At 39.3% G+C, this 26,334-nt stretch overlaps 1 protein-coding gene across 1 annotated transcript in view; it reads right to left on the bottom strand.

Moving 5' to 3' along the window:
- DSCAM (DS cell adhesion molecule) overlaps positions 1-26,334 on the bottom strand; it is a 408,129-nt gene that overhangs the window by 91,601 nt on the left and 290,194 nt on the right. The window contains exons 12-18 of the mRNA XM_072852157.1: positions 24,335-24,531; positions 21,152-21,248; positions 19,575-19,703; positions 13,876-14,043; positions 9,883-9,953; positions 2,654-2,894; positions 838-984 (exon numbers count right to left, since the gene is read on the bottom strand). Coding sequence (XP_072708258.1) covers positions 838-984; positions 2,654-2,894; positions 9,883-9,953; positions 13,876-14,043; positions 19,575-19,703; positions 21,152-21,248; positions 24,335-24,531 — 1,050 coding nt within the window. The remainder of the gene's footprint in view (positions 1-837; positions 985-2,653; positions 2,895-9,882; positions 9,954-13,875; positions 14,044-19,574; positions 19,704-21,151; positions 21,249-24,334; positions 24,532-26,334) is intronic.

Consider the following 26,334-nt stretch of genomic DNA (forward strand, 5'->3'; position numbering starts at 1 on the left):
AGTTCCCTTTGCCACACTAACAGAGGCCAGGATTTGCAAGACAGTTGCATATTAGAGTGAACTATGATCCTGACGGGTGAAAGCAAAAGAAGGGAGACAGCTTATTGCCCTAGAGCTGTGAAAATTCAGCAGGACAAATAGGAAGAAAGGCATGTGCATCTCAAACCTACTAATATTTAATTTACAAGAAAGGACCATACATAGAATTATCATCATGTCATAAATTGCAGATTAGTAAGGTATCTCATTTCTCCTTTGATCATTTCACCCATTCTCTGCTCAGGAGTCTATTTCCCTAGGAATTATGCTAAGAGTACGAAACATAAGCACAACAGAAGAGGCTGGCATGAAACTAACAAGCCTTTTCCAAAAATGTTTCCTTCTTTTGCCCTCAGCTGTGGAGATGAAATGCATCCTGTCAAACAAAAGCAATAACATCTCAAGTAGGCAACTAGCTAAGCAAGCAGCTAACCAACCAAATTAAAATAAAATACAGGATTGGGCAGGTATGTTCTAGGTTCATATCATCATTCTTTATAGAAGAAACCTTCTGGACTTTGAAACTGAGATGAAATTTGCTCAGGTCATTTTGGGTACCATGGCAGGTCTATGGAGTGTTGCAAACCCACAGTGGAAGCCCTCCCCGAGGGCCCCTCCAGGCAGCTTTGCAATGCCTGCTGCTCTGTTAAAGCTCTACAGAAAATGGCTTACTTCACAGGTAGATGAAGCTTTCTCTAAACCAAAGAGAAAAGGAAGCACAATGCCTTCACAGCAGAGAGTAAACGACATAAAGGCCACATATGGCTCGTTACTTGGTAATAGCTTGACTTCTCTCACCTCCGTCCAAGAGATTGGCCCAGTAGATAACCCTGAATCCTTGCAGAATACCATTCAGGGTTTCTTTCGCCAGTGTTGACCAAGAAATAGAGATGGTTTCTGGTGATGTGGCAGTGGCTTGCACATTCCCTGGAGGGCAACTGGGCACTGGAATAAGATATTCACCATTTTTAACTCAATAAATACAACTCAATATTTACCCTTCAGCTACCCTTTCAATTTTCATTGCTATCCCACCACCCGTTATTTAATTAGCACTTACACACCGTTAACAATGCAAAACCTTTATTCTTGCTACAGTCCACATGTGTCTGCAAGTGCAGCTGATTTCCCTGGAATGACTTTTGATGTGCTGCTTCCCCACTTGCTGACTAGTCTTTTAATAGGTTTTTTGTCGCTTCTTTTGAAAGGGAAATATGTCCTAGTGCTGAAATATGCAGAATATTCTGTAAGTAATTTAAATATATTTTTTAAAGTTTGCAGCCAAATTGCCATCTTTCTGGACAATTCTAATGTCCCTTTAAACATTAAAGGGGAGAGGGAAAGCAGACCCTTCTTTAAAAAATATTGGAAAAAATGTTCATGAAATATTTTCACTGACATTTAGAAAAATTGGAAAAAGTCAGCCAAATCTAAGGCATTTTCTGTTGGCCATTTAGTATCAAAGCAATACAGCAGTATTAGTATTTAGCATTGCTTTTAAAGCTCATGACATCTTTAATTCTGAGAAGGACCCAAAATTGAGTAACGACCAAGAAAAAATGTTGTCGGAAAAAGTAAGCATGCCGGATTCTGAAGAAAAAAAATACTATTTATTATAATACAAAAGATATGCAAGTATGCGTATACTGCCTTCTGAGGTCTTTCAGTGATCTGTCTAGGCCTAGAAACATTTAGAGTAAATGAAAAACACCAGCCTTCCATGAAGCTTATGCCTCAAAATCTGTAGCTCTTGAGAAGTTTAGATGTGTGCTACTCCATTTCCCCCATGTAAAAAGTCAGATTCCTAGCTGGCACTGACTTCAGTACACTGATGCCAATTTACAATAGCTGAAAATCTGACCTAAACTATCCTTTAGGATTATTATTTGCTTTTATACTCCTCTAAAATATTTGGCCTCTTTTTAGATACGGAATCATTCTCTTTTTCCACTAGAGGACTCCCTCTCATTGTTTGAGAAGTACTATTTATGCAGTTTGGAAAAAAAAAAAAAATCTAAATTGTTCCTTGGATTAGATAGGTTGAATTTTGTCTGAAATAACAATGATTTTTCTCTCATTAGTTTGGATATCCTTGAAAAAAACACACGTCTCTCTTTGTGCTGACAAGATAAAGCATTGTGCAGTACAAGAGCTCTAGGTTTCACAGCAGATTCATTTGAAAACAAAAGAAAGCCAACAAAATTAACAGTATCACTTCACCTTTCAGAGTTTTACTTCTTCACATCTCAAAACTATGATGAGATAACCATGAAGCTATGATGAGATCACAACATTTGCAAATATGTAAACACCACAGCAATAGGCTTCTTAATGAAAGCTATGGTCTTAGTCAATATCATTCACAGCAGGATATATCACATTAGTAGTGTTATATTTATTTACCTGGATGATTCTGCATCTCTTGCAATTCAAATTGTACATGCTCATTGGCCAGTCTCTTTCCACCCAGTTGTCTACTGTATCTAACACCTGTAAAGTCTGGTCTTCTATTATCCCACTATAATAATCACTAATCAAGCAATAAATGTAACAAGGTAAAAACAAACAAATAAATAATAATATGTCCCATGATAGCTGTTTGCCTAGGACCTACCGTCCTCAAGAGTAGTGGTGATGATTTCCTGAGAAGAAGGTCCTATTCCAGCCCGGTTACAAGCCTGGACTACCATGCCATACTGGGTGAATTTTTTCAGGTTATTTAGCGTATAAACTTCACTGTCCCCAGTGGTATCAATACTGATGATGTTGAACTGGAAATTGCCCCCTGCACTGTACTCCCGATAACCTATCTGGTATCCACGAATAATTCCATTTTGCAAGTGCTTCTTTGGAGCCTAAACAGAAAATGAAAGATTACACATTGAGTACATGTCTCCAAAGTCAAGTTGTTCCCCTTAAAATTTATGAAATATACACAAAGTCTACATTTTTTTCCTACTGAATGCAAGTCTATTTCTAGGTAACAATTAAAAAATACCTGCACATGAAGTAGTAGCACAATATATACATTTCAGGTGCAGTTTGTTCTAATTTGTGCATTCCTATGCTAAAAGAAAGACCTTTAAATGGTTCATACACAGAAAAATCTGATAAGGAGATATTCTTGAGTTATAATTTGAATTTGTAATGTTTTGTTCTCTTATCAGGTGAATCAATCAAAGTTGAGTTGACAAGGGTATATTTGCATTACAGGCCTACCATTCACTACTAATTGTGTTTTTGCCAGAAGCCCCTACCATTCACTCGCTAAATCTTTAGTAAGGCATTTATTGATCTGTTGAATGCAATCACATAAGTTGATTCAGCTAGATGCATTAGGAAAATTTTACGCTGTGCTTTGAAATATGCTTCTGTTCATTCAGTGTGTAGTGTGGAAAGATGATTAGATAATGAGTGCTGAAGGCAATAATGAATTGGAAAGCAGGGATTTGCATACTGAATAGCTACTAAAACAAGATGTACAATATCTGGCACTCAAGAATACGGACAGTACAAAATGGTTGGCCATAATTATGTACCGTATTTCTCAGTCACAGTGCAAGATTCCCTGTACCTGACTAGTGGAAATCATTTATGTACTCTGCAATATAAAATGTAGTCTAGAGTAAAACAAGGATTGGCAACTCAGGGAAAAAGCCTGTTATTGACAGAAATACCTATTAAAATTCAATTTAAATAGTACTGGACTAATTTCAATATGTGATAATGTTCCTGTCTAATTTTCTATGTATATGAGGTGTAATTAATGTAAACATTTTAAGGCACAGTTTATAATCCATGGGCAAAAAGCTCTTCCAAATCCTCCAAACCTCTTTCAAATTCCCACCAGATGCCCACAAGCTCATCTGTTCCACTGACCCATAAAAAAGGTCTTTGTGATGCAGTTTATCGGCAATGAGTTAAACCAGCAGAGGCAGCGATGTCTGTTGTTACTATATCCCATTAAATCTACTGAGGAACACATTCTCAAGAATAATACTCTTTTCTGCCGCAGAATCTGTCTGTTTCAGCGAGTTAATAGTCCACTGGACTAAAGTCTCACTGGAGCTAATAAAACCAGCGTGGGATTTGCCTTTCATCCCCTACCAACAAATCATTGCTCTGCAAAAACCAGCACCCTCTCCATATTTAAAATGTATCACTGGCTGGATCTGACTGATTGAATTATCTCTTCAGATGCTTTAATTTTTTGTTCCCTCCTGCCTTCAGAAACAGAAACAAAACTTGAAGCAAGGATATAATTTCCACTGTAGTACTTCAGTTCCTCTGGTACCAATAAGCTCTCTGCAAGCGCAGTGCTGTCCGTTCAGATGTAGATGACTGAATTAGGAGATTCAGGTCTTGAGCGCCTTGTAAGGCACACTGCAGGGATTAGAACTGTCTTTTTGGAATCTAACAGTATAATTGTTTCCTGTTTGAATATTTCTGTGTTTTGTTGTCAAAAAAACCCCAGCTTCTTTAGAAACATGTAGGTCTTTTATTATCAAAACTCTTTGTTTGCAAGTGTGTTACCTATTCTGAACAACTGCATGGCTTCATGATCTTTAAATGATTGCAAAAGGTGGGGTTTTTTAAGCTGGACTGTGGGGTGGAAACTAAGGTCAGATTTTTTTTTGTTTGAGATTGAGATATCTTCATAAGATAAAGCTGTTTCATTCATTCTGAGAAGAAAACAACTTTATCACATTTAAATAATTAAATATTTCACCATGAATTGTTTCATTAGTTGAAGGATTTCAAATTCTATTACTAGCCATAGCATTTTGCATAGGTCATACATTTTTATAGGCATTGTCAGTGTTGATGAGAAGGGACAAAAAGACTGAACTAACATAATCTAAACATTTCAAATTGACTAAAGGACAAATGGTTTGCACAAAGCAGCAGACAAGTCAAACAAGTGTTATTACAGGGAGGACTGCTTTCAGACAATGTTGCAGGTCACTGTCTCTTTTTTAAATGTGTATCAGTGTGGAGGCACCAGTTCAGTCATGTCAGGACATCAGTTCTCTCCATCAGTGTTGGATTCCATCACAGCTTGTCAAATCCTCAACAGGCTGTGTGGAGATTTCTTGTCTCAAACATTAATATGCACACTGTTGCACATCTCAAGATCTAAAGCCTCTCCCAGTTAAGAGCTGCAACTGGAACATTCCCATGAATTACCACGGGTGGCTTTCGAAGAAAAGTTGTTAAAACAAACACACATTGCACACTGAAATCACAAGCAACGTGCATAAAACACATACACCACATAATGTAGTGCATTTATTGTTTGTGAATGGCATACACAGCCTACTGTCACATACAGCACACATTAAGATGCTGTGTATACGTACACTATATATCATAAGGCATGCACTGTATACCAAGAAAAAGTGAGCATTCACCTTGTACATAATAGATTACAGAAACATATAGCACATATATTGGAACACATATATCATACTGTAAAATAGATGGAACATAATGATAAAACTGAATCATACAGTTACTACACATTGAAATGTTCTCAGAGCAGGACTATAGCCAGAATAGCCTCTTCACTGGGAATTCTGCAATTATATACTTTCTCATTTTGAATTGGAATAAAATGGCAAATTTTGCAGTTTTCATAAAACATCTTTATACTTGGTTTAGGTCAAGGAAATTTTTTCTTTAAATAAAATACCAACATTTTACTCCTTTATTTTTTTCCACTTTGAAACATTATACAATATAAAACAAGCTCAAAGTCACTTCAGAACAAAGCATTGAAATGTTCTGCTCTGCAAAACTTCAAATGTTCCTTGTTAGTACTATTGAAATGCTTCATTTTGGATTGACTTTTTGCACAAATAAGTCATATTTGATATATATGTCTTCTTGCGTATAGATGCATTTTTTTCGGTAGAAAATTCAGTGAAGCAACATTTGTCCATGACTAAGTGTTCACGGGGAAAAATATTGTTAAACTTGTCAGTAGTCGTAGAACATTATGAAAAAGTAAGTTTCAGTCCATGATCTTACTGCTTATTTCATAAAATCCAATATTTGTAAAATAGGGTATCAATGACTTTTGTAAAGTATGACATTTTATAGTTGTGTGCATATGTATATGCATAAAGAGGAAAAGGAATATTTCCCATGTCTAAATTTAATGGGTTCATTTACCTTGTAAAGTAGTACAAGAAAAAATAATTAATATTTTCATGCTCTTTTCTAAATGAGAATTCCTGTTTCATTCCCATTCTCACTGCATCATTTTAAACTACCAGAAAATGCTGAGTATTATTTAAAAATTCGATCTGAAACCCAGTGTTCTATGTGGACACATAGAAATGGGATTAACTAGATCATAGACCTATAAAACTTTGCTTAACTAGTTTTATAGTTAAGCAAAACTGGTTACTTTTTGCTTAACTGGGCAAACTTTAAAGGAAGATTAATGACTGTAGCAAGCTACAGAAATAGAACTTAATACAAGATGAAAGATAATTGATGTGTTATTCTTTGCTCCTTTTGCTGTTATTGACACTGTCTGTATTTAAATGAGGTTTGCCAACTTTAAATAAAGCTATGGTTCTCAACATAATCCCTTTTGTATAATGTCATCATAGGTTTTCATGGCAAAAGCTCCACATGCCTCCAAAATAAAAATGACCAGGTTATTACTGGGTTTATTTTCTTCCTTTTTTGCTTCCATGACAATACAGGATTGATCTCATGGGGTATTTCTTTGTTCTTAAGTACCTTGTGTTGCACAATGCAATGAGTGCCTTCTGCACAGCAGTGCATTTTAGGGACCTACCCAAAAGTCAGGATTCAGCATGGGACCGAACTATAGTATGTCTGTGGGACCGTCTTAAAGTACCTTGTTGAGTAATGGACTAAAACTGCTCTGGCCAGGAGAAAACTGCAATAATTCAAGGGAAGTGAATGGCTCACTCCTCGTTTGGGACTTCTTAATTAGGGGGACTTCTTAATCATCTGTTACAAATCGTCATTCAGGAAATAATTCTTCCAGTAAAGGTAAGACTATGCAAGCACTAGCCTTTCAGTAAGGCAGCTCAGTGACTTCACCTTTGCAAAGGAGCTTCAAAGTCAAGGAAAACAATTAGGTTTCAACTACGTCCAGCACCACAGAGAAACTTTGCACTCATCAGATGAGCTAACCTACCAGCAGATACAGGAATGACTGAAAATCAAGGCACAGTTTTCAAGCTGAGCACACAGGGGCTTGACAGCACAAAGATCTCACTGAGCAGAATTTCATTGAAGTGCCAGCGGTGCCTTTTGCTGTCCATCCTTTCAGAGGCAGACCTCCAGAGTTTCTGCTGCTTGCAAAACAGCACCCCATGGGGTCTTGTGGCATGATGGGGCCATAGGCTACCTCTTGCTAGAGCCAGTAGTGGCTTCCTAGCACTTTGCTAGAGGACAAGCTACCAGGAGCATCTCACTGCCACAGTGCCTCTCGTGCTGCTTGACCATGTCAGATACTGCTGGTCTATAAATTAAAAGATTGAATAGATTTAACAAAGACTGGGTCTATGGGAATAATATCTTAAAGGTTCACAGGAGACGGGGTATTCATTGGAGACTGGGGGTACAGTCGGGTAGTGCAGTCCACAGCAAACTCCAAACGTCTAGCCAGCATCTGCACAGTGCGTGGCACCAGGTTCACCAGGGTGCACAGCTCTGGGAGCATGGACCCACCTTTCCTGGTATGGATATATGCTGCATGGGTACAAGCAGACATTTCCAAGGTCACAGGTAGCTCACACCTTAAGCTAACTCCAATTGTGAAAAACAACCTCTACATTCAGCTCACGCGACTTGCCAGGGCAATGTGACTATTTTGTTATATTAGATACTGATCATTACTCGACAAGTATTCACAAATCAAATTCCAAATATGATCTTGAGAATACAACTCCAACTACTCTTTTGACATGCTTCTACTCCCCAGACAATACCTAGAGATCAGGAAACTAAGTTGCACCTGAAGTGGCCTGGAAATACAAATTGAATCATATTTTAGACAATGTTATTGAAATGTAGGCGTGGAATTTTTTTTTGTCCTGTAGCTGCCTGCACACATCTGCATCTATAAAATTTAACAGCAAATCTTCAGAATCGCAAATGGCAGCTATAAACTCCAGCAGCGAACCAATGGTGCCTATCTTTTCTTGTTGCTTTTGAAAATATCCCCCAAAGTGAACTTTAAAAAAGCAAGCAAAGCCTTTCAATCTGCCTAGCCATAAATCCATAAAAACAAGTTCATGCATAGAAGCTTGGAGGTTATAGGTGACTAGATCCGACGGCAGTCACACTTCTTGAGTGCTTTAAAAAAACCCCAACCCATTAAGCTTTTATTTCAGTTGTTGAGAATCACTATACACTCTGCATTGCTTCAATAGCTGCTTCCTTTGCTCTACTGACTGTGTGCCGCATTTAAATCCATGCTTCATGTATGTTTTTTATAAATACATTGTTGTGTTTCACTTCAGCCATCAGGTAAGCCTGTGGCTAGTGATCACAAGCCTTGGTTTTTGAAAACCATTTGATGAAAACCAACACTGATATAAGTTTAAGATGTGGATGAGGTCCAAGAATCAGCACTGTCTTTGTGACCTGTGCATAAGAGGTCTGATAAAGACTACTGCTTTTGAGGCTTAATACTGAAATGTCTCATCAAAACAGAATTTTTAATCTACCATTTTTAAACCACCATTGAACTACTAAAAAAATCTTGACAGTTGAGGTCCCTCTGTACTAGTTTGACATCTCAGTAGTTATATGTCCACCTGCACTGTATGGAGATCATACACTACAGAAACCTGTCTTTTCAGGAACCAACTCAAAACTAACACAGGATCGTGCTGGTTATTTATTGTATAAATAATAATAAAAAAAAAAGCAGCCCATAGTTATTTATATGGTCAATAAGCAGCAGCTCACTGTTACTATCCTGACTTTCTGGATGGTCCATATCATGCTGCAAAATACACATTATCCACATTTGCAGGAGTAATTAACATCACTATAGAAATTGAAGACTATTATGCCACCATCCTACTCCAGCACTCAATACTACATATTTCAGAATCTTAACTATATGGAATTATCAGTACAATTTGGAAACTACCATTCATATTGAGATTACACAACTGTAATTACATAGCTTTATTCTGTCCACTAAAATGTACAAACAGTATATAGCACAAAACCATTTAAAACATGGTTTAAGTACTTCTGATACCATACCGAAAGCATTTAAAACATTCTGTGGTTGTCAAAACACTGGGCAAAAACTAGAAAAAATGAATTGAATCACAAGACATGCCAGATTTTCAAATAATATCAGTTGCTGATATTTTTAAGTCAGTTGCTCTGATTCATCAATTCTCATGGACACTATATTGCTCTCTCTGTGCAGACATGCCTTCAGTAAGGCTCTGTACCAAAGTCCATTGCAATGGGAAAAAACCTCCCATTGGCTCCAATGGTTTGGGGAGATTTTGCCCAAAACCACAGTGGAATTCTGTGAATGCTCATTTTCCAAGAACATAACCTTATCTCTGAAATTGGAAGGCAGTAGGAAACATTATTGTCATCAGTACAGGCAAGAGGCTGCTCCTATTACTCTCCAAGGGAAGGTTCTTTCTTTGCATAATGCACCAGCCGTAATGGCCAATATAAGATTTGTCAGCAAAGCTACCTGCAAGGTCTCTCCCAAATAAAATAACTGATCCACAGTTGTTATAATACTCCCATCAATGGAACCTCTTTGAATGCACCAAAATACTGTCAGAGTCTATATTCTTGGCTGTGTGTATTTACCTTCCAGGTGACCCTAATGCTTTGTGAAGTTATAGGCTCAAGTTGGACATCCTGAGGTGGACCATCAGGAGCTGCAAAGAGAGGAGAGATGGATCAAAACTGGCCCTCACAGCACACAGAATTCAGCACTTCACATGGTATGTCACCCACTGTCACACCAGCATCACAAAGATTTGGACTGAGTCAATGTCATATGGAAAACTGAAGATACCACTTCATCAAACAAAAGCAGAGCCTATCATCTTCCGTATGCAGGTGTCATCTCTGGCCAACAGCGAAATACAATACATGCCGAAACTTAGCAACCTGGCAAATAAAATAAGAGTGAATAGTAGTGACTTTTCTTTTTTAGTGATATGCTCACAATGCTGTTTCTGTTTTGTAAATAGGCAAGACATATTTTCAGCAGTCAGAACTGTAGGTGATAGAAAGGCAGCAGAACCCATTTGAAAGTAGGTGAGACAGGAGCTCCTCAGCTGGCCTTCATCAGGTCACAAACTTTCCAGTGGGATCCCCTTTGTTCATGAGAGCTTGAGCACATTCAGTCAAATATCAAATATTTTATACACAAAAACCTGCACACTTTACCCTTTCCCCCTCCCCAGTGTAAGTATCCCAGCCTGGAAATCAGGCAAAAAATAACTGCCAGATGGAAAAAGCTGCAGCCCCTGCCTGAGTCTATTTGCCTGTACTATCGATATGCTGCCAAGGGTGTGCATGATGCTTTAAAGGCAAATGAAAAAAGAGGACCCTGAGTCTAGGGGAACCTACTTGTCAGCTGGGCAGCTACAAAGCAGATCAAGAATTGGCTGGGATTGAATGGAGAGGTGTGAAGTAAATTGCTTGCTCAACGAGGTAAATCATTGTAAAAGAAACATCTGAAGAAACGAATGGAGTCATCTCGAGCTGCTGTAGAGGATTCCCTTGATGCAGAATATGGCCTCAGTAAAAGGTATTAAATTAAGTTCAATAGCATGACAAAGCAAGTAAAGCAATAAAAAGGGTGAGATGGGGCTGTTAGAGGTGGGGCAGCAGTAAATGACAGCTGTGGTGAAAGAACCAGAACATTTTGCTTTAACTGATGAAAGCAGAGACGCAGAATACAGCCTATAATATGTTTAAGTTATTAAATATGCCCTATTCTGTACCATTCTTGACTGTCTTTCATATGGGAAATTTCCAAGGGTTGAAAGAACTTTATTTCCATTCCCCTTGCATTAATGTACAGGAAGGGGAAGAGGAAAAAGTCCACTGGCAAAAATGACGTCTCTCTGAATTTTTTGAATCCTGTCCTTGATACTGCTGACAAACATGAATGCCATTTCTCTGGGTATATTATAATGTAGTGGAATTTGAGCAAAGCATTTGATCCTAAAAATGGGTTTTAAAAGGTGCTCCTTAAAATTTTGACTTTTCCTTGAAAGACCCCAAATATTTTTACAGACCCGAGTAGTTAACTGTTCCTGGTATACCATGGTGAAATGTTAAATAAGAAGTCATTTATTTTACATACTTAATGTCATACAGAGTTTGTGACAAAGACATAAACAAAACCCAGATATCCCAGCTTCCTCTGTTGATTTCAGTATTAAACAACAGCCATAATGCTTTTGCTTTTCTGACAAGCGTTAGTGGAAGGGTATACTTACAGTCTATTTTCCAACACAGAAGCTAAATGTGGTTGTATGGAGGGAAAGATGTGGTCTGTAAGCTTTGAAATCATGCCATTCTTGACTATCCTTTTGCCACAGAGACCCTTTACAGTTTGCTTTCTAATAGCTAGTGCTAGTCGACTCAGGTCACAGTAATATGTGATACACAATCTGCACGCCCTTGGCAATAGCATGGTTTCAGTTGTTCAGTTTTTGTATTGTCTTTCTTGGATCTTTATTTTGCTCCCTTCTCATTACCTTCTCTCTCATTCCCTGCACCCATGCTGTTCTCCATTTCCTATTGTAAAAGCAGAGAACAGAAGTAAACAGTGATCAAAAACTGATGCTCCTGTACATTGCACACCACCTGAAATCAAAACCCATCACATACTCTGCCTAAGCCTGACCTCCTCTCTTCCAGTTGTTCCCTAGGTAGATCAGTGACTTTTGAATACAGTTCCACACTGCTGGTCTTTTTCTCTAAATAGATGGCTCCTTAAAAGACAGCAACAAAAGGATCAATTATTCTGAAACTTGGTTACAAAGAACTGTATAAAACGTGATGTTAAGGTTCCACCCTGTTCATAGGGAAGCTGTTTTTTAATTTCAAGGCCAGCTGCTGATCCTGACAACTTAATTATCAGTCAGGAAAAACTCAGCAAGTAAGAAATATTCCAAGCATGGGTGAATAAGAGAGAATGAGAGAGTAGATCGAAGACCCACCCCTCTACTTTGATGTATATGCACCAGGAAGGATGGGCATTTTGGGGATACAGATGATGCTTGCCAGAAGAATGGATAGGCTGTCTTCTCTAGTCATTTCACATTTTCACTGAACAAAGGAAGAGAAAAACCCTGATCAAATGATAAATATTTTGCAAACAAACTATTCACTGATAGGAAAGCTGTTCACTGAAGGCTTGTAAAAATGTGAATACTCTTCACTCCTTTCCTTCCACGAGGGTGAAAAAGACACCTGGTGAAAAAAGAAATGCAGCTCATGTTGCTTCCTGTTTACACTGCTTTGCACTGTGAGCCCTCGTGTCCTGTTCTTATTCAAAAAGTCCCTTGGAACCAAAAGCACGTTCTCCTGACAAGGGGTATATTTTCACTGTAGTAAATTCACCCACAGAGAAAATGAGTAGGAATTACACAGTTGTATTCATAATAGCTGAACTGAAAAACCATCACCGAGCATTTAAAGTCTAGACCAACATGAATCTTGAAAAAGAAGTAGGGTTTTCACTGCCAGGACACTGTCACCCAGATACTTGCATTATGGTTTTCCTCTCAAAATCCCCAAAGAAGAAGGCATTGCTGACTTAGCAGAAGATAACAGGAAAAATAAAATTAGCAAGATAAAAATGTGTTTTCAAATACAAATGAACAAGCTCCTGTCTGGTCAAGACTTTTCAGAGTAGCTCCACCCAGTTTCATGGCTAAGGGTGTTGAAGCTTCTTGGGTTACTCTCAGCTGTACACCTTTGTACACTGTATATAATTGCAAGTATACCTGGCAGAAGTATTTATGGCCATTCAGCATTTTCATTCCTAACTGCTGAAACAGAGAGCTGTAGCCCTGTGTTTTTCACCCATAAGTCTTTTCCAATGTCACGTGTAACATGTAGGCCTTGGGATGTGGTAGCATGCACAAGGCTGTGCTGTCCTTATCCATCTGCCAGTTCTGCTAGCCCTGAGAAATAAAAATAAGATGGCACTGGAAGGCAGCAATTTGAGTGCACAAAAGAGTGGCTCCAGCCATCAAAATGAAAATGCCCGCATAGCCCTCCTGGTACAGAAACCTGTAGCGATGTAGAAGAATACATGACAACAAAGAACAGGGGGTGACACTAACCAATGACAGCCAACTGACTTACGCAGTGATCAGAAAACTAAATGGTGGCTGGGGTGGTGGATGGAAGACCAAAGGAAGATATGATTCATGTAGATCAATGTTCTCAAATGGGGGTAGCTTAAATTAGTTACCTATACTAATACCTAGGCCTCCAAGGAAAGCCACAAGACCCACAGGGGAAGAATCACCACTAAAAATAGGATGTTGTTGAATGAGTTGCCTAACTGTAGATATAGGTGTGCCATTTCCAGTACCCCAGCTTGAAAATTTGGAGCACAATGTCTTCTTTGACCACTAGATGCCACTGAACGGCTTTAATTACAGGCCTGTACGATGAAGTTGCAGAAGTCACAATGTTTTATGGGAACAATTCAATATTTCTTTCAATGCAGCTGCAGCAACATAAGCAGCATTTCAAGTAAAGATTCCTCATGTCAAGAAGCAATAATTCCCAGTGCGATTTCGATGCTACAAAACCAGAGCGTACCTGCTTCATCGGTAGTGATGGTGAGCTCATTGCTGGCCTCACTCTTGCCAATGCGATTCTTGGCATACATGCGAATGTTGTAAGTTGAGGAAGGGTGAAGGTCAATGATAGTGGCTTGGTTTAGCTGAGGGGAAACGTCTTTGGTTCTCTGAACAGAATCCCAAGAGTCTATTTAATAAGAGATTAAAATAAAACAGACAAATAAAAGATATGTTAACATGGCTAATACAAGCATGCAGTTAAACTGTCTCACAGAGCGGGATACTGCCATTGCTGAATTAACCCAGATAATGCCTGCTGCTACAAGCAAATCGAGTGATCACCTTCCTTGACAGCACTCCCAACTGCTCCAAGCGTGGTGCTGTGAATAATGGGATCTCAGCCCCGGGGTCACCAGTAAATCTGAGGAAATAGTTACTTCTTTGCCTTTTTTTGAGGGGGTGGTGAGAGCAGCAAATATTCCCCAGCTTTGTGTGCGTGCCTGTGTGTGTACATATTTTTTTTTACCATTGCTACATTGGAACAACTATGAAAAAGATGGGAGCTGCTGTCTCACAGGAATCCTCACTCAGAGAGAAGGTTGGTTGTGCCCCAAAAAGGGGGGCAAGGGAGTTGACAAACAGGAATGGAGGGCTCTTAGACTAGCAGAGATCAGGCAGAAAGTTTGATCCCAAATGCCAGGAGCTCAGACCATAGGTGAAGAGTGAGCACGAGCTTGGAGTACATAGACATGGGGGTCAGCACCCTCCAGGACTGATCCTATTTCCCTGACTCGTGTTAGGATGCAGGAGCAGTTTAATACAAGGGGAATGTAGAACTCTCTTAGCTGTTTGCATATATCTGTAAAAGAAGGAGCACATTATTATTACTCATGCTTACTATTAATCTGCCTGTTACATTTTTAATAAATTCTCCAGACATATAATAGGAAAAAGGATGGAAATTGGCTAAACACAGTAACCCCTCCTTTTCATCCAAGCATTCAATTGCTGCAAAAAAATAATAGAATCTATCTGTTTAAAGCATCTTGATGTCTTTTATGAGTTGCCATCCTTCATTTCTTTCTTACTGCAGGCGATGTTCCTCCTTTAACCTCTGCAGCATCCTATAGGGGATGTCACTGGAGGCTCCACAGGAGTGTTTTACAGTATGGGTCCCTGTAGGCAGGATCGCAGAAAGCTCAGCAGATAAGAAAGACTAGTTTAAAAATAGAAAGCTCACTCAGATACAAAATATTTGCACATACTGTGTAAATTCTTTTATATGAGCTTGCTAAAAGATGCACGAGTTGTCACAATGACATTTGCAGCTTTGCTGGTTACAGGGCCTGTTTGCTTGTCCGTCTGGCTTCATTTACCCAGAAAACATTTAGGAATCAGACATTTAAGTGCTAAACAAATGCACTTGAATATGTTTTTCCTTGGTAACTGAGTTTGTCACAGCTTCCTCTGTAGGACACTTTCAGAAGCTGTAAAGGAGTTACCTGCACACAATGCTGCTACAACTTGCTTTCAGTTTGCTACAACTTCACAGAATTTCTTAAACTTTACAGAATTTTAACCAGCAGTTACACTCCATTGTGTTAAATGTTAGCACAGAAGGAGACTCTGTCTGTTCCAGTGTATCATGCCAACAGGAAAGGAATTTTTAAAAAAGACCTGCTTGGTATGGAGAATGTGTTAAATTTCCCTTGGGGATAGTAAGAATTTCTTTTAATATAGTCTGTGTGTTATCAAGTTGCTTAGGTTTTCACTTGGTTGTTTGAATAACCTCTGAGTGGTAGGACTCTGTAGTACATATAAGCTGCTGAAATCAAATAAGCAAATTTGAAAAATTCTTGTGACTCTTAGTAGATTAAGTAATGACACACCATGGAGAAAGAGAGATGAAAACTCACAGCCTTCTGTACTTCTAAACATAGGTTTCCAGTGTTTATTTATGACTAATGCATGGACGGGAGTATTTTTTGATACATTTATCCCCTTTTTGAAGAGTAAAGTAAACCAACAAAAACAAGCCCTCCAAACTGAGTCAGTCCAGGGAGAAGTTAATCAATTTCTCACCAAAACTGTTTTCAGTTTTGAAAAATTTGAGTGTTAAGAAGAAAAAAAAGAAGAAAAAAAAAGTTAATTTTGTTTTCTTCTGGCAAACCCTAAAAATATTTGCTTGTGCCCATGTGGTAAGTAATTGAGTGAGGTATTAAGATTGACTACTGGCTCTTCTGGTTTTTATTGTTGTTGCAGAGTGCTCTAAAATCTACTTACCTAGAAAGACTGAAAAAGCACAGAAAACAAGCAGCAATGGGATAGCAAAAAAAAAAGTGTTAAAAGAAAGAGTGGTATGCTTTATTTATTTCTTTAACGTATGCTTTATTCCACTCATAAAATGTTACACCCAGGCATTTCTCAGTGTTATATAAATGCACGCCGTCACAAGCTATGAAAAAACTATGATTCTATGAAAACCAGCAGCTTTCCACCCTTTCCTGAAATAAAGACGGAAGCTTTGGGATGACTGCGGAGGACAGTTCGGGCCCGTTCGCTCGCCAAGGCGCCTCTCGGGGAAGGTCGGGGCTGCCCTGGCCGCTCCCAGGCCCGGGCCGGCGCTGCCATCCGGTGGCCACTGCCGGTACTGCAGGCAGCTGCCGCGCCAGCCCGGGCGCGCCGCCGCTCCCTTGGCAGGTTTGGGGGAAAGCCCCCGGCTCTGCCACGGCATCTGAAGGATGCTCCGCTCACACGGGAGCACAAGAAAGCGCAAAGCACAGTCCTCTCCCTTCAGATCAGGACTTCAGCGGAACTGATGTTCAGTTTGCCCCTCCTTCTTATTTTTTGTGTCATTAGGGAAAGCTAACTTTCCCTAATGACAGAAAATAAAAAGGATGAGGAGAGAGGCACAAAGAAGGACCCAAATACCTGTTCCTATCTTCAAACCTTTTTGTACACCTCCGATGGAAAAGTCTGATGGCTGCACATCAGTGGTTTCAATGAAGGGCCAGGTCTGAGTGCCACAGGCGCATTCCTGTACAGACAGGCATTCTATCTAAGTACTGAAACAGCCTGAAATGCTGAGCTCCCACTATTCATATTGCTCCTCCGTGGCAACTGGACCCTACAGATGCCACCTACCCATGTGACAGGCAACTCCATGCTCCTTCTAGAGGGTAAGTAATGTGTCTTTTTTGTCTGATGGCATGGCAGGGGTAGATAGGATACACGAGGGCAGCACCGTATAGCGAAGTCCATGCATGATATGTGGTCACCTGCACATTCTCTGAAACTGAAAAGTTCTGCAGTTTTCCTTCTTGAGAAGCCTAGAGGATGCATCCTGCTGTAAACCCATTCCTGAGTCCTCAGGGTAAGCAATGTAGGTGGAAAATTCTCATTAAACACAACTGTGCAGTTTACAGCTTTACTTTGGCCTTGGCAGGATGTTCCCTGAGCTAAACATCTGGATTGTGAATGTTTTACCTAAATTTTCATCTGTCCCTTTAATATCTGGAAACTGTGAGAAGTTTTCTTAATTCCCTCCTCTTTGTTCTAACTTCCCCCAACTACCCTGTGCAAGTTCTTCAGTAACCATCTTTGGTGCTTCATCTTCTTGATGATTTAATAAATGACAAAAATCGTGTGCAAGAATTCGAAAACCTGATCCTAGTTTCTCCAAACATTCAGCCTCAGATTCTAAAAAAATGACATTTCTGTTGTTTGCAGTGAGATAATCTGTTCTTTTTAGGACATGACCTCCAGTATTTGTCTTCATATACAGACAAGGAAATATTTTTTCCAACACCAGTTTCACCTGTTACTTTTTCTTTCTTTCAATTTTTTAACCTTTATCACTATGTTGTGTCTTGATGTTTTCATCCAATCTGATGGCGCTTCATTTGCTGTCTTGCTATTGATTTATCACTGCCATATTACAGAGACATAATTTTGCAATGCAAGCTTGCAGTGATTACCACTTAATCTTTGCCTGCATTCTGCATTATCACTTGAAAACATTGAACTAAATCTAACAAAGTTGTTTTAGAGCTCTGAAGTCCCTTTCCACTGCTGCTTCAATCAAAGGAAAGCAGCTCAATCGTCCTGGATGGGGTTATGCTGAGTTACATGATTCAGAAATACAAGTGATATTTAAGAGTGAGAAAGGAGCCTATCAGGCAAGAATGACTTTCAAAAACTGTTCTGGAGCAGGTGGGTGGTTGGAAAGAAAGGAAAAGAATCAAAAAGAAAACAAAGCCCAGAAACTTTTAGGTATACGTGTCCCTTGAAGGCACCCTTGCCTAGTCCACATCTCCAAAGCTGTGATTCCTGACCACAGCCTCAGTGGGGAATTTTCACTTGTAATCTTTCAGGTACCATGCTCACCTGTACATTATCAATTTAATTTACAAAGCCAATGCAAAAATGGTGACTGATAATTTAACCCTCTTGAAAATATTTTATCTAGTAATGAAAGCGTCACAACATTTTTGCCTAAGTAAAGCACAAAGGAAATACACAATGTAGACAAATGAAGAAAGTAAAGATGGGTAGTAGAATAATTTTTTAAAAATGTCAAATTTTAGAATTTTATGAATGAGTACATTTTTACATCCCAGAACTAAAGGGAGAAGACTATAAATGTACTATAGTTGCTTTAATAAACAGAGTGTTTCACTAATAAGCACACATAGAGCATTCCTATTAGTGGACTACATCCCCTTACAAGTAGTGCAACAAACTCCAACATAAAATAGTACAAGATAATTTCTCAGTGTCATTTTAACCTTACTTGAAATATGAAAACATTGTTCCATTGCAATTTCCTTTCCAGTCCCTTCTCAAATCATGACTCAGGGACAGTGCTTAACAATGTGCCTAATTTTAAGTGTGATCTTACATCACAAACATAGTTCCAATGCACCTTGAATGTTTTCAGATTTCAGTAGTGAATATTTTTGAGGCTTAATACGAACAGGAACAGGAATACTTTCCTGACTTAGGGGGCTGCATTTTTTTTTAACTATTCACCTCATTCATCTTATTAGATGTTCATTGATGTGACTACATGGTGACCTAGCAGAAAGTTATCTGCTCGCATTGCCCTCCCAATATGTGCCACTGATCTTATCCTTCAGAGTATTTCCAGTATGTTACTGAAAACTCTGCATGGTGCTTCAGCAAACTACCACACAGCTTTCTTCGTCTGGAGATTCTCATAACTACACTTTTTCACTGCTAACTTTCCAGGGAAGATGCCAGGTACTTATATATCGATAGAAAATAACTTGTAGAAATCAGCACTACAGGAAAAGATAATTTGTAAAGGCAGGTATTTTTACTGTGGGGAAAAATAGAAAATGAAAAGAAAAAAAAAATCCGAATGGAGAAAAGATAAGAACAGGGACTAAGAATCAGCTGGCAAAACCATCATACCAGCTACCACCTAGAACGGCTTGTTTTACAACAAAATTTGTTCCCCTTACGTGTAGGTTTCTCTGGTAAAAGGGAAAAGCAGCAACTGCTAAACTTAACGACCTTACCTCAAAAAAAAAAAAAAAAAGACAACAAATGAAGATAAATCTTACTGTGGAAGATTAAATAAACCATGGTAAAAATCTCCATCAGGCAGTTTCAATTTATGAATTCTTTTACGATACAAATTCAGTGATGAATGACTAGCAATGGGGATTACTTCAGAGGAAGATTATTTCTTACCCGACTTGTTCTTGCACTCTATATCGTAGCCAGTGATTGGGCTGTTTCCATCAAATCCCATGGTCCATCTGAGGGCAATACTGCGTGCTCTCACCTCTCGGATTTCTATTTCAGGAGGGTCGGGGGGCTCTGAGTAAACACACACACACAGTTTTAGTCAGAAGAAAGTACTCTTAACAAGATATCGTTAATGAACATGGCACTGGCATAGCTTACGGGTGGTAAGCTCTCGTGGCATTTTCTCCAGTCACTCATTAGTACCCTGAGCCAGTTAATCACCTGCTGAAGAATACTCAACAGAGGGAGGAAAAGTCACTTTACAACTATGAGCCACTGATGTAATCTTGAATACTGACTTTCATTTAACCTTCTTATATGCAACATAGAGTTGCATTTCCTTAAAAGCACTCCAGATTGGACTACTCATGCTAGACAAGATTTTTGCCTTGAACACCACATTTCACTGATACTTCTACAGTTTTTACACAAAAGGTGATGGTAGAAATATGAATAATAAACGTAAAAGTGCTAAATTTGGTGGTGGGTGGGAGTAAAATTTCTATCTCTTTGAGTATGTTTAAAGGTCTTCACTTAGTAACAGAATAATTTGATAACACTGTGAAATTACACTAAAGCCTCTTTCTGCCTCTGGAGTTAAGGATGTAAATAGATAGCATTTATACCCATTCTAATGCCCCTTTAAATTGTCACAGCAGTTTAAATGAGCAGTGGTGTAACTGAGAACCTGTCCCCAAACTCCACCTGAATTTTTTGACAGGGCTGCCTTAGGCATTCACTGAAATCTGCTGTTACTTGAAATCAAGAGTGGGGAGAAAGAAATTTGCAAGTCCTAAAAATTTGTTGTGTGCATGCTCAAAGGCATACAAGCACAGGAACAAGCATCGCACAGAAATAAGCAGTGGCCAGTGGCTGAGTCCTGCCCGTGCTCTGCATCTCAAATACTGTCACCTCAGCCACTCCAGGACTTGCTGCTGCCTGCCCGAGTGGGAGCTGCCTGCAGGAGGGGAACCCCAGCCCCAGGCCACACAGGCTCCTGGAGTTTGCATTGTGCAAACTGATTACAATTTATTTTGACTGATTAAACTTGAAATGTTTTGTTTAAAGATCCAAAGTAGGTTTAACATTTCTCTAGAGATGAAGTCAGATCACTTTTGCTTTATTTCAGACTTGGGTTTTAAGCATATTTGTTCTTTAAAAACAAATGCAACCCTCTGCCTCTCCCCCCAAAAAGTAACCCCCTCATACCCACTGTCCTTACTGAAGATGATAGTTTTATGTATCTTTAGTAGATTGTCAGCTAGTGCATTTAAGAAAAATTCTCCTTGTTAATTTGTAGAGATCTAGAAAGACTTGAGTTTATCCTTTATTTTGATTTACTCTGTGATGCTGGAAAATGAAAGACTGAGCATCTTAATGCGGCTCCTCATTTCTTTGACAATGAGGAATACATTTAATTAGGAATCAGAGCTTCCCTCCCCCAACAGATTTCTGAGGATGGCATACACTTACTGTACTACAATAGCTGTGTTTTTTTCCTTACGTTGTCCTCTTCCTACCTTGCACAGTGAGCTGAATTATTCCACGATCCTCCCCGTAAGAATTGATGGCATGGCAGGAAAAGAAGCCAGAGTCTTCACGCACAGTTGGCAAAATCTATAGGTGGTTTGAAAAGAAGTGATTGATTGAACAGCACGCAGAGAAAATAAACCAACAGCTTTTCTGTACGGTGCAAGAAAAATTGTACAAACTGTTTTACTTGACAGTAATAAATAGATATTGCATGTTATACACATACATACATATGCATCGTAAAGCATCCACAATACTGAGACTTATCAAAACTAGCAACACCTGGGCTGAGGAAGCAGGCTATCAGCTCTACATGTGTAGTCAGGAGTTAGAGCAGCACCTATTCCTGTAGCTTCTCATTAGGAGTCTTGTTTGCAGTTACTCACAAGTTTGCCAAGCATTTAACAGTTGGCTGAAATTTTCCATACAAAATGGTGCCTCCTGCTGCCTCCAAATTTTTCCAGTTATTTCTGAAAATAACTCAAGTGGCTGAAGTCTGTGTGGAGGAAATAAAGGTTCAAACACTGGTGGTGAACCCTGTAGTATTCAGCATGGTGCCTCATAATAAAATTTCGGGTGGTCTTTCTTTTCAATTTGTTATTTAATAACATAGAAAGTTATACATAATCTTTATGTACGTGATCATAATGATATTTTTCTACAGGACCACTGCTTCATTCAATGTACAATAGGGAGAGGATTTTTTTAAATGAGCAGATATTCCGAATACCATTTTCTTCTCATTGTTCAGTGTGCTGCTCCACACTTTATTTACTGCACACAGTTCAAACTGTGCCCTGAAGACAGACTTATTCATTTTCTCCCAGCCTTTTCTGTGGCATTCACCTATGCAATACCCATTTCAGAAACATGAGTGAATTTATTTTCATATACCCTGACATCATGAAGAGTATTACCACCATTTCGTATGGGGAATTAAGGAACCAGACATATGATAATGTTTGTGGCTGCTTGACAAGTTGCCACATATTAGCTGAGCCATGGTAACTCCACATGCTCTTTATTCCTCAGCAAAGCCAAGGTAATATGAGCACAACTCTCATTCACCACTGGTTAAGATAAATGGAGTAATTTCCCACTTGCTACAAGGATATTGGAGAGTTATCATCTGAGATGTGGTAACTTGTCAAGCTGTGTTAAGTTGCACGTGTGGCTGAGCTTTAAGATAGGAAAACAAAATTTTTCAGAGCCCAATTTGATACATCTAGGGCCTTCTTTCCCCCCCTCAGAGTCCTTAGCAATAAATAGCATTTCATGTGTTCATAACAGCTTCCATTGAGTTAAGCTGCAGCTATGAGGGCTTAGTACTTCTGCAAATCAGACCCCAAGGGCTCAAGGCAAGTACCTAGAAAACAAAGAACACACAATTATTGGCCACCTGTGAAAAGTTTGGTTTCAATGATCAGCCTTGCATCACACAGTGTCTTTCATTACTCAACCCTAATTCAACTCCAGAGAAAATCCAGTCATGCCTGACTGAGGCAGGGGTCCTGCAGAAAAAATAAAAGCTGAGTATACAACTAAAGATCACATCATCATGCAGACATGCAAAAGCACCGAGTTAAAAGCTTCAGAGATAACCTTAATCCTGACATTTTCTAGTTTTGGGGAATTTTATCTCTCTGAAGTCAAAGGTTTTGTATGTAACATACATATGGATGTAGAATGCCACTACCGTACACCACTGCTTCAGAAGAGAATTCTCCAAGCAGGTCTCCAGCCTTCCAAAAAGAAATATTGTTGTGCATCCAGGCATTACCTTATTAAAGCCAATAAGACGAATGAGGGCAGAGAGGTCTAGGGGTCTATCCTATAATTAAATATTATTTGTAACACAAATATACTAATATGAACAAAGTCACACATAGAACTTATTCTTCCTCATAGAAATCAATGACAAAGCTCCCTCACAGAGATCAAAACCAGATTTTTTTAGTGGGTATCATCCAACACAATTTTTGGCTAGTAAAGAAAGAGATATACCTTAAGAGTTACACTAGAATATAGACAATCACCAGAGAACTAAAGAATTATTTCCTTAAGCCTGGTAAAAATGTTTTTAAGAATGTGACTGCAAAATGGAAAATCAAGATTTTTGACTGAGAATCTATATGAATTTTTTAAAAATTCTTTTAGGTTTCATAAAGGCACATGTAAAAATATAAAGGAATGGACTGATAACTTGCTCATGTTGGTAAATTTTAAATTTGAGTGGAAAAAGCTGTACCCTGGTATATTGAGTGCAACGTCATAGCCCCACCCGTTGTAGGTGACACCAGAACAGCAGGAGTTTCCTGTGCTTCCATGGCATCTTGGGGAAACTTAAGTCCCCAAAACAGCAATGCCACTCATGTAGCCCCTCAATCTAACCCAGGTCAGCCACTTAAGAGTTTACGAAGTCCCACATACTGATTTGTCAGGCAAGTAGAGATGCATGGTTCCCACTCCACCAGACAGCTGCCTGTCACAGAAGCAGAAGTGAAGATGCAGACTATGACCGTTTGCTAGGTGGCTCTGGTGACTTCTGCTACTGTGTACGATAAGGGCCAAATACTACTGGCAGCAGTAGATATACTACTTACGTATCTACATGTGCCATTTCCTTCCATCTCACTTTGAATCTGATGACTAACCTGACTTCTTGAAATGGTCTGACAAGCCCCACAAAGTGAAAGGGAGGGAGAAAAAGTGCTTTAAAAAGACAGCATTTTTATCTCAAAACACATTAATGTTTTTGGTGAAGGTAAGCCTGACACACATCAGAGCTAGGGGTCAGATATTCACTCAGTGCTTATCAGCAGCGTACTCAAAACTGAGCTGTGCTGCCACAGGAAGGGCAGGCTAAGGCATGAGCCATGTTGCTCCTAAGACAGAAAGGAGGGGGTGTGTGTGTGTGTGTGTGCAAGCCAAGCTTACTCTCTTGTTGCCTCTGGAGCATAGGAAGATGGAGACTAATTTTTCTGGGGGGTGGGATGCAGAGGTTTCCTCTACCTCCTCTTGCTGCCAGGTCTCCAGGGCTGCACCACGGGTGAAGCGAGTGGTGGGGCTCTGACCTTGTAGGGCAGAGGTAGCTGTGCATCCCTATCAAAGCCAAATCAAGACACTCTCTCACACATGTAGATGAGTCGTGGGTCACTTTGCTTTTTTACCTGCAGAGTAGAGATCACTTCATCTCCAACTTCCTTGGTGGAAACAAGGTAACGGGACATTTCAGGGTTAATGATTCGGTCTTCTTTTTCCCAGCGGACTATGATGGGTTTCTCTCCGTGTGCCGTGCAGCTCATCTCCTTCTTCTGACCTTGTGTTGCCAAGGTGGTATTTGGATAGGAAGTTATCATAGCTGGAACTAAAACCAGACAAGACAAAAAAGATCATTCTTCAGTGAGCTGACTAGTCTGAATGGTTGGCCCTTCAATCTGGGTCTCATTCAGCTTCTCCATATTTGACCAGATGGCCAAAAATGCGAAAAATTATTTTACTTTCATTCCTGTGTAAGAGAATTTTCTTAAGATTGAAGATGGGCCTCAAAGGGAACTTATCAGAGAGGAACTGGGACTGGACAGTGGGGCTGTAGAGACAAGAAGATGAGAATCCAAAGGAAGCCTTGGCTCCATTTGTTTTGTTGACAACTTGTAACATAATTAAAATATTCACAGTACATAAAGGTACTGTAAGTAATAAGCATTCAGATATGGGGCCAATAAAGAACTTATAAAAATTTCTTATTCCTTCTGATGAGCTACTGTTTTATTTGCTGACAGATATATGCTCTACCATTTTGTATGACAGTAATGACCTATCAAGATAAGGGCTCAATTAAACCAGGAGCTGTACAAAATTAAAAGAAAGGCTCTGCACCAAAGAGCTTACAGTCCACGTATGTGCTGAGTGCATAGTTAAACTGTACTGAACTGAAAGTATAATTAAACTGACAATAAACTTAGCTAGATTTGAGATTTTGTTGTATTCAGAGGGTATTTGCAGAACAGTTTGGACATAATTGTCAACTTCATTAATCATTCAGGACTTTAAAAATTTTTAATGTTGAAAAAAGTACTCTCTTGCTAGTAAGAATAGGCTTAAACTCCAAGTATTTTCACATTTTGGAATAAAAATTTTCTGGAAGTAGGAAGAAAAAATCCTCAGAGTGTTTTACTGCAATCCCCTCAAAACATGGCATTTTTGAAATGGGCATTTTTGGTCTCTGTGCTGTCCTCAGCAGCCTGTCCTTTCCTTCCCATATGATTTGTCCACCAATGAATAGCATCTGGGTATTTGCAAGAAGTAAGAATCAAAGCCCGTGAGTCTGTCTTTCAATTCTGGCCCTTTCCCTGCTTGGGAGAAGCTGGAAAAACCTGGACAGCACATAGAACTGCTCTCTTCTGAATGAATCTGTCCACTCCTTTCAAAGCATATGAGGTGGCAGTAACGACTCCCTTCTCTAAGCTCCTGCACCCCAGGGCTGCTTCCTGCAATAGCTCCACTCTCCTTGTTCTTATGCATGAACACTTGCCTCTTCTTATCAGAACAACTCACTCATTCCATCTGAACTTTTCTGGGTCTCTATTTTAAGACAATGACATTGGCACAGGACCTGATTTGAGGCCTTCCTGGTCTTTCCTCCTGCATAGATTGCATCTATTGCTACCGGACAGCAAAAAAAATTTCTTATTTAAATGAATTACTATAATTGCTGTTCTGAAATGTTAATGCTTGGTGGCATGACCTTTTCACATGCCAGAGCTGTTGATGCTTGGATATGACAATATGTCAGGATGCAGCCTGTTCTGTTCAAAGGCTTCCTGAACCAAAACAAACCAATTTGAAAATTAACAGGGCTGTGGAGCTGTGGGTTTGAGTTACAAATGGGATCTAATTATGGGAAGAACTCTTAGAAAAGTCTTGTGTGAGACATGAGGCTCTTTAGGCACTGATATGCATTAGTGATGAAGTACGTCTTGTTTAACTCTTTGGCTATTAGGTACCGATTAGTTTTGTCAAAAAGGAACACTCAAAGCGAATAAATTATGAATAATCAGAATAGAAAATAAGGACAAGCCTGATTTCGTCTTCCAGAGAATGAAAATAGCTTCAGTTTTATCTGGCATCTGTCCAAGTACTAGTACCCACAAGGAGGTTACTTGCAAAA

Source organism: Ciconia boyciana, chromosome 1 (genome assembly GCF_034638445.1).
Source record: "Ciconia boyciana chromosome 1, ASM3463844v1, whole genome shotgun sequence".
NCBI classification, from domain to species: domain Eukaryota; kingdom Metazoa; phylum Chordata; class Aves; order Ciconiiformes; family Ciconiidae; genus Ciconia; species Ciconia boyciana.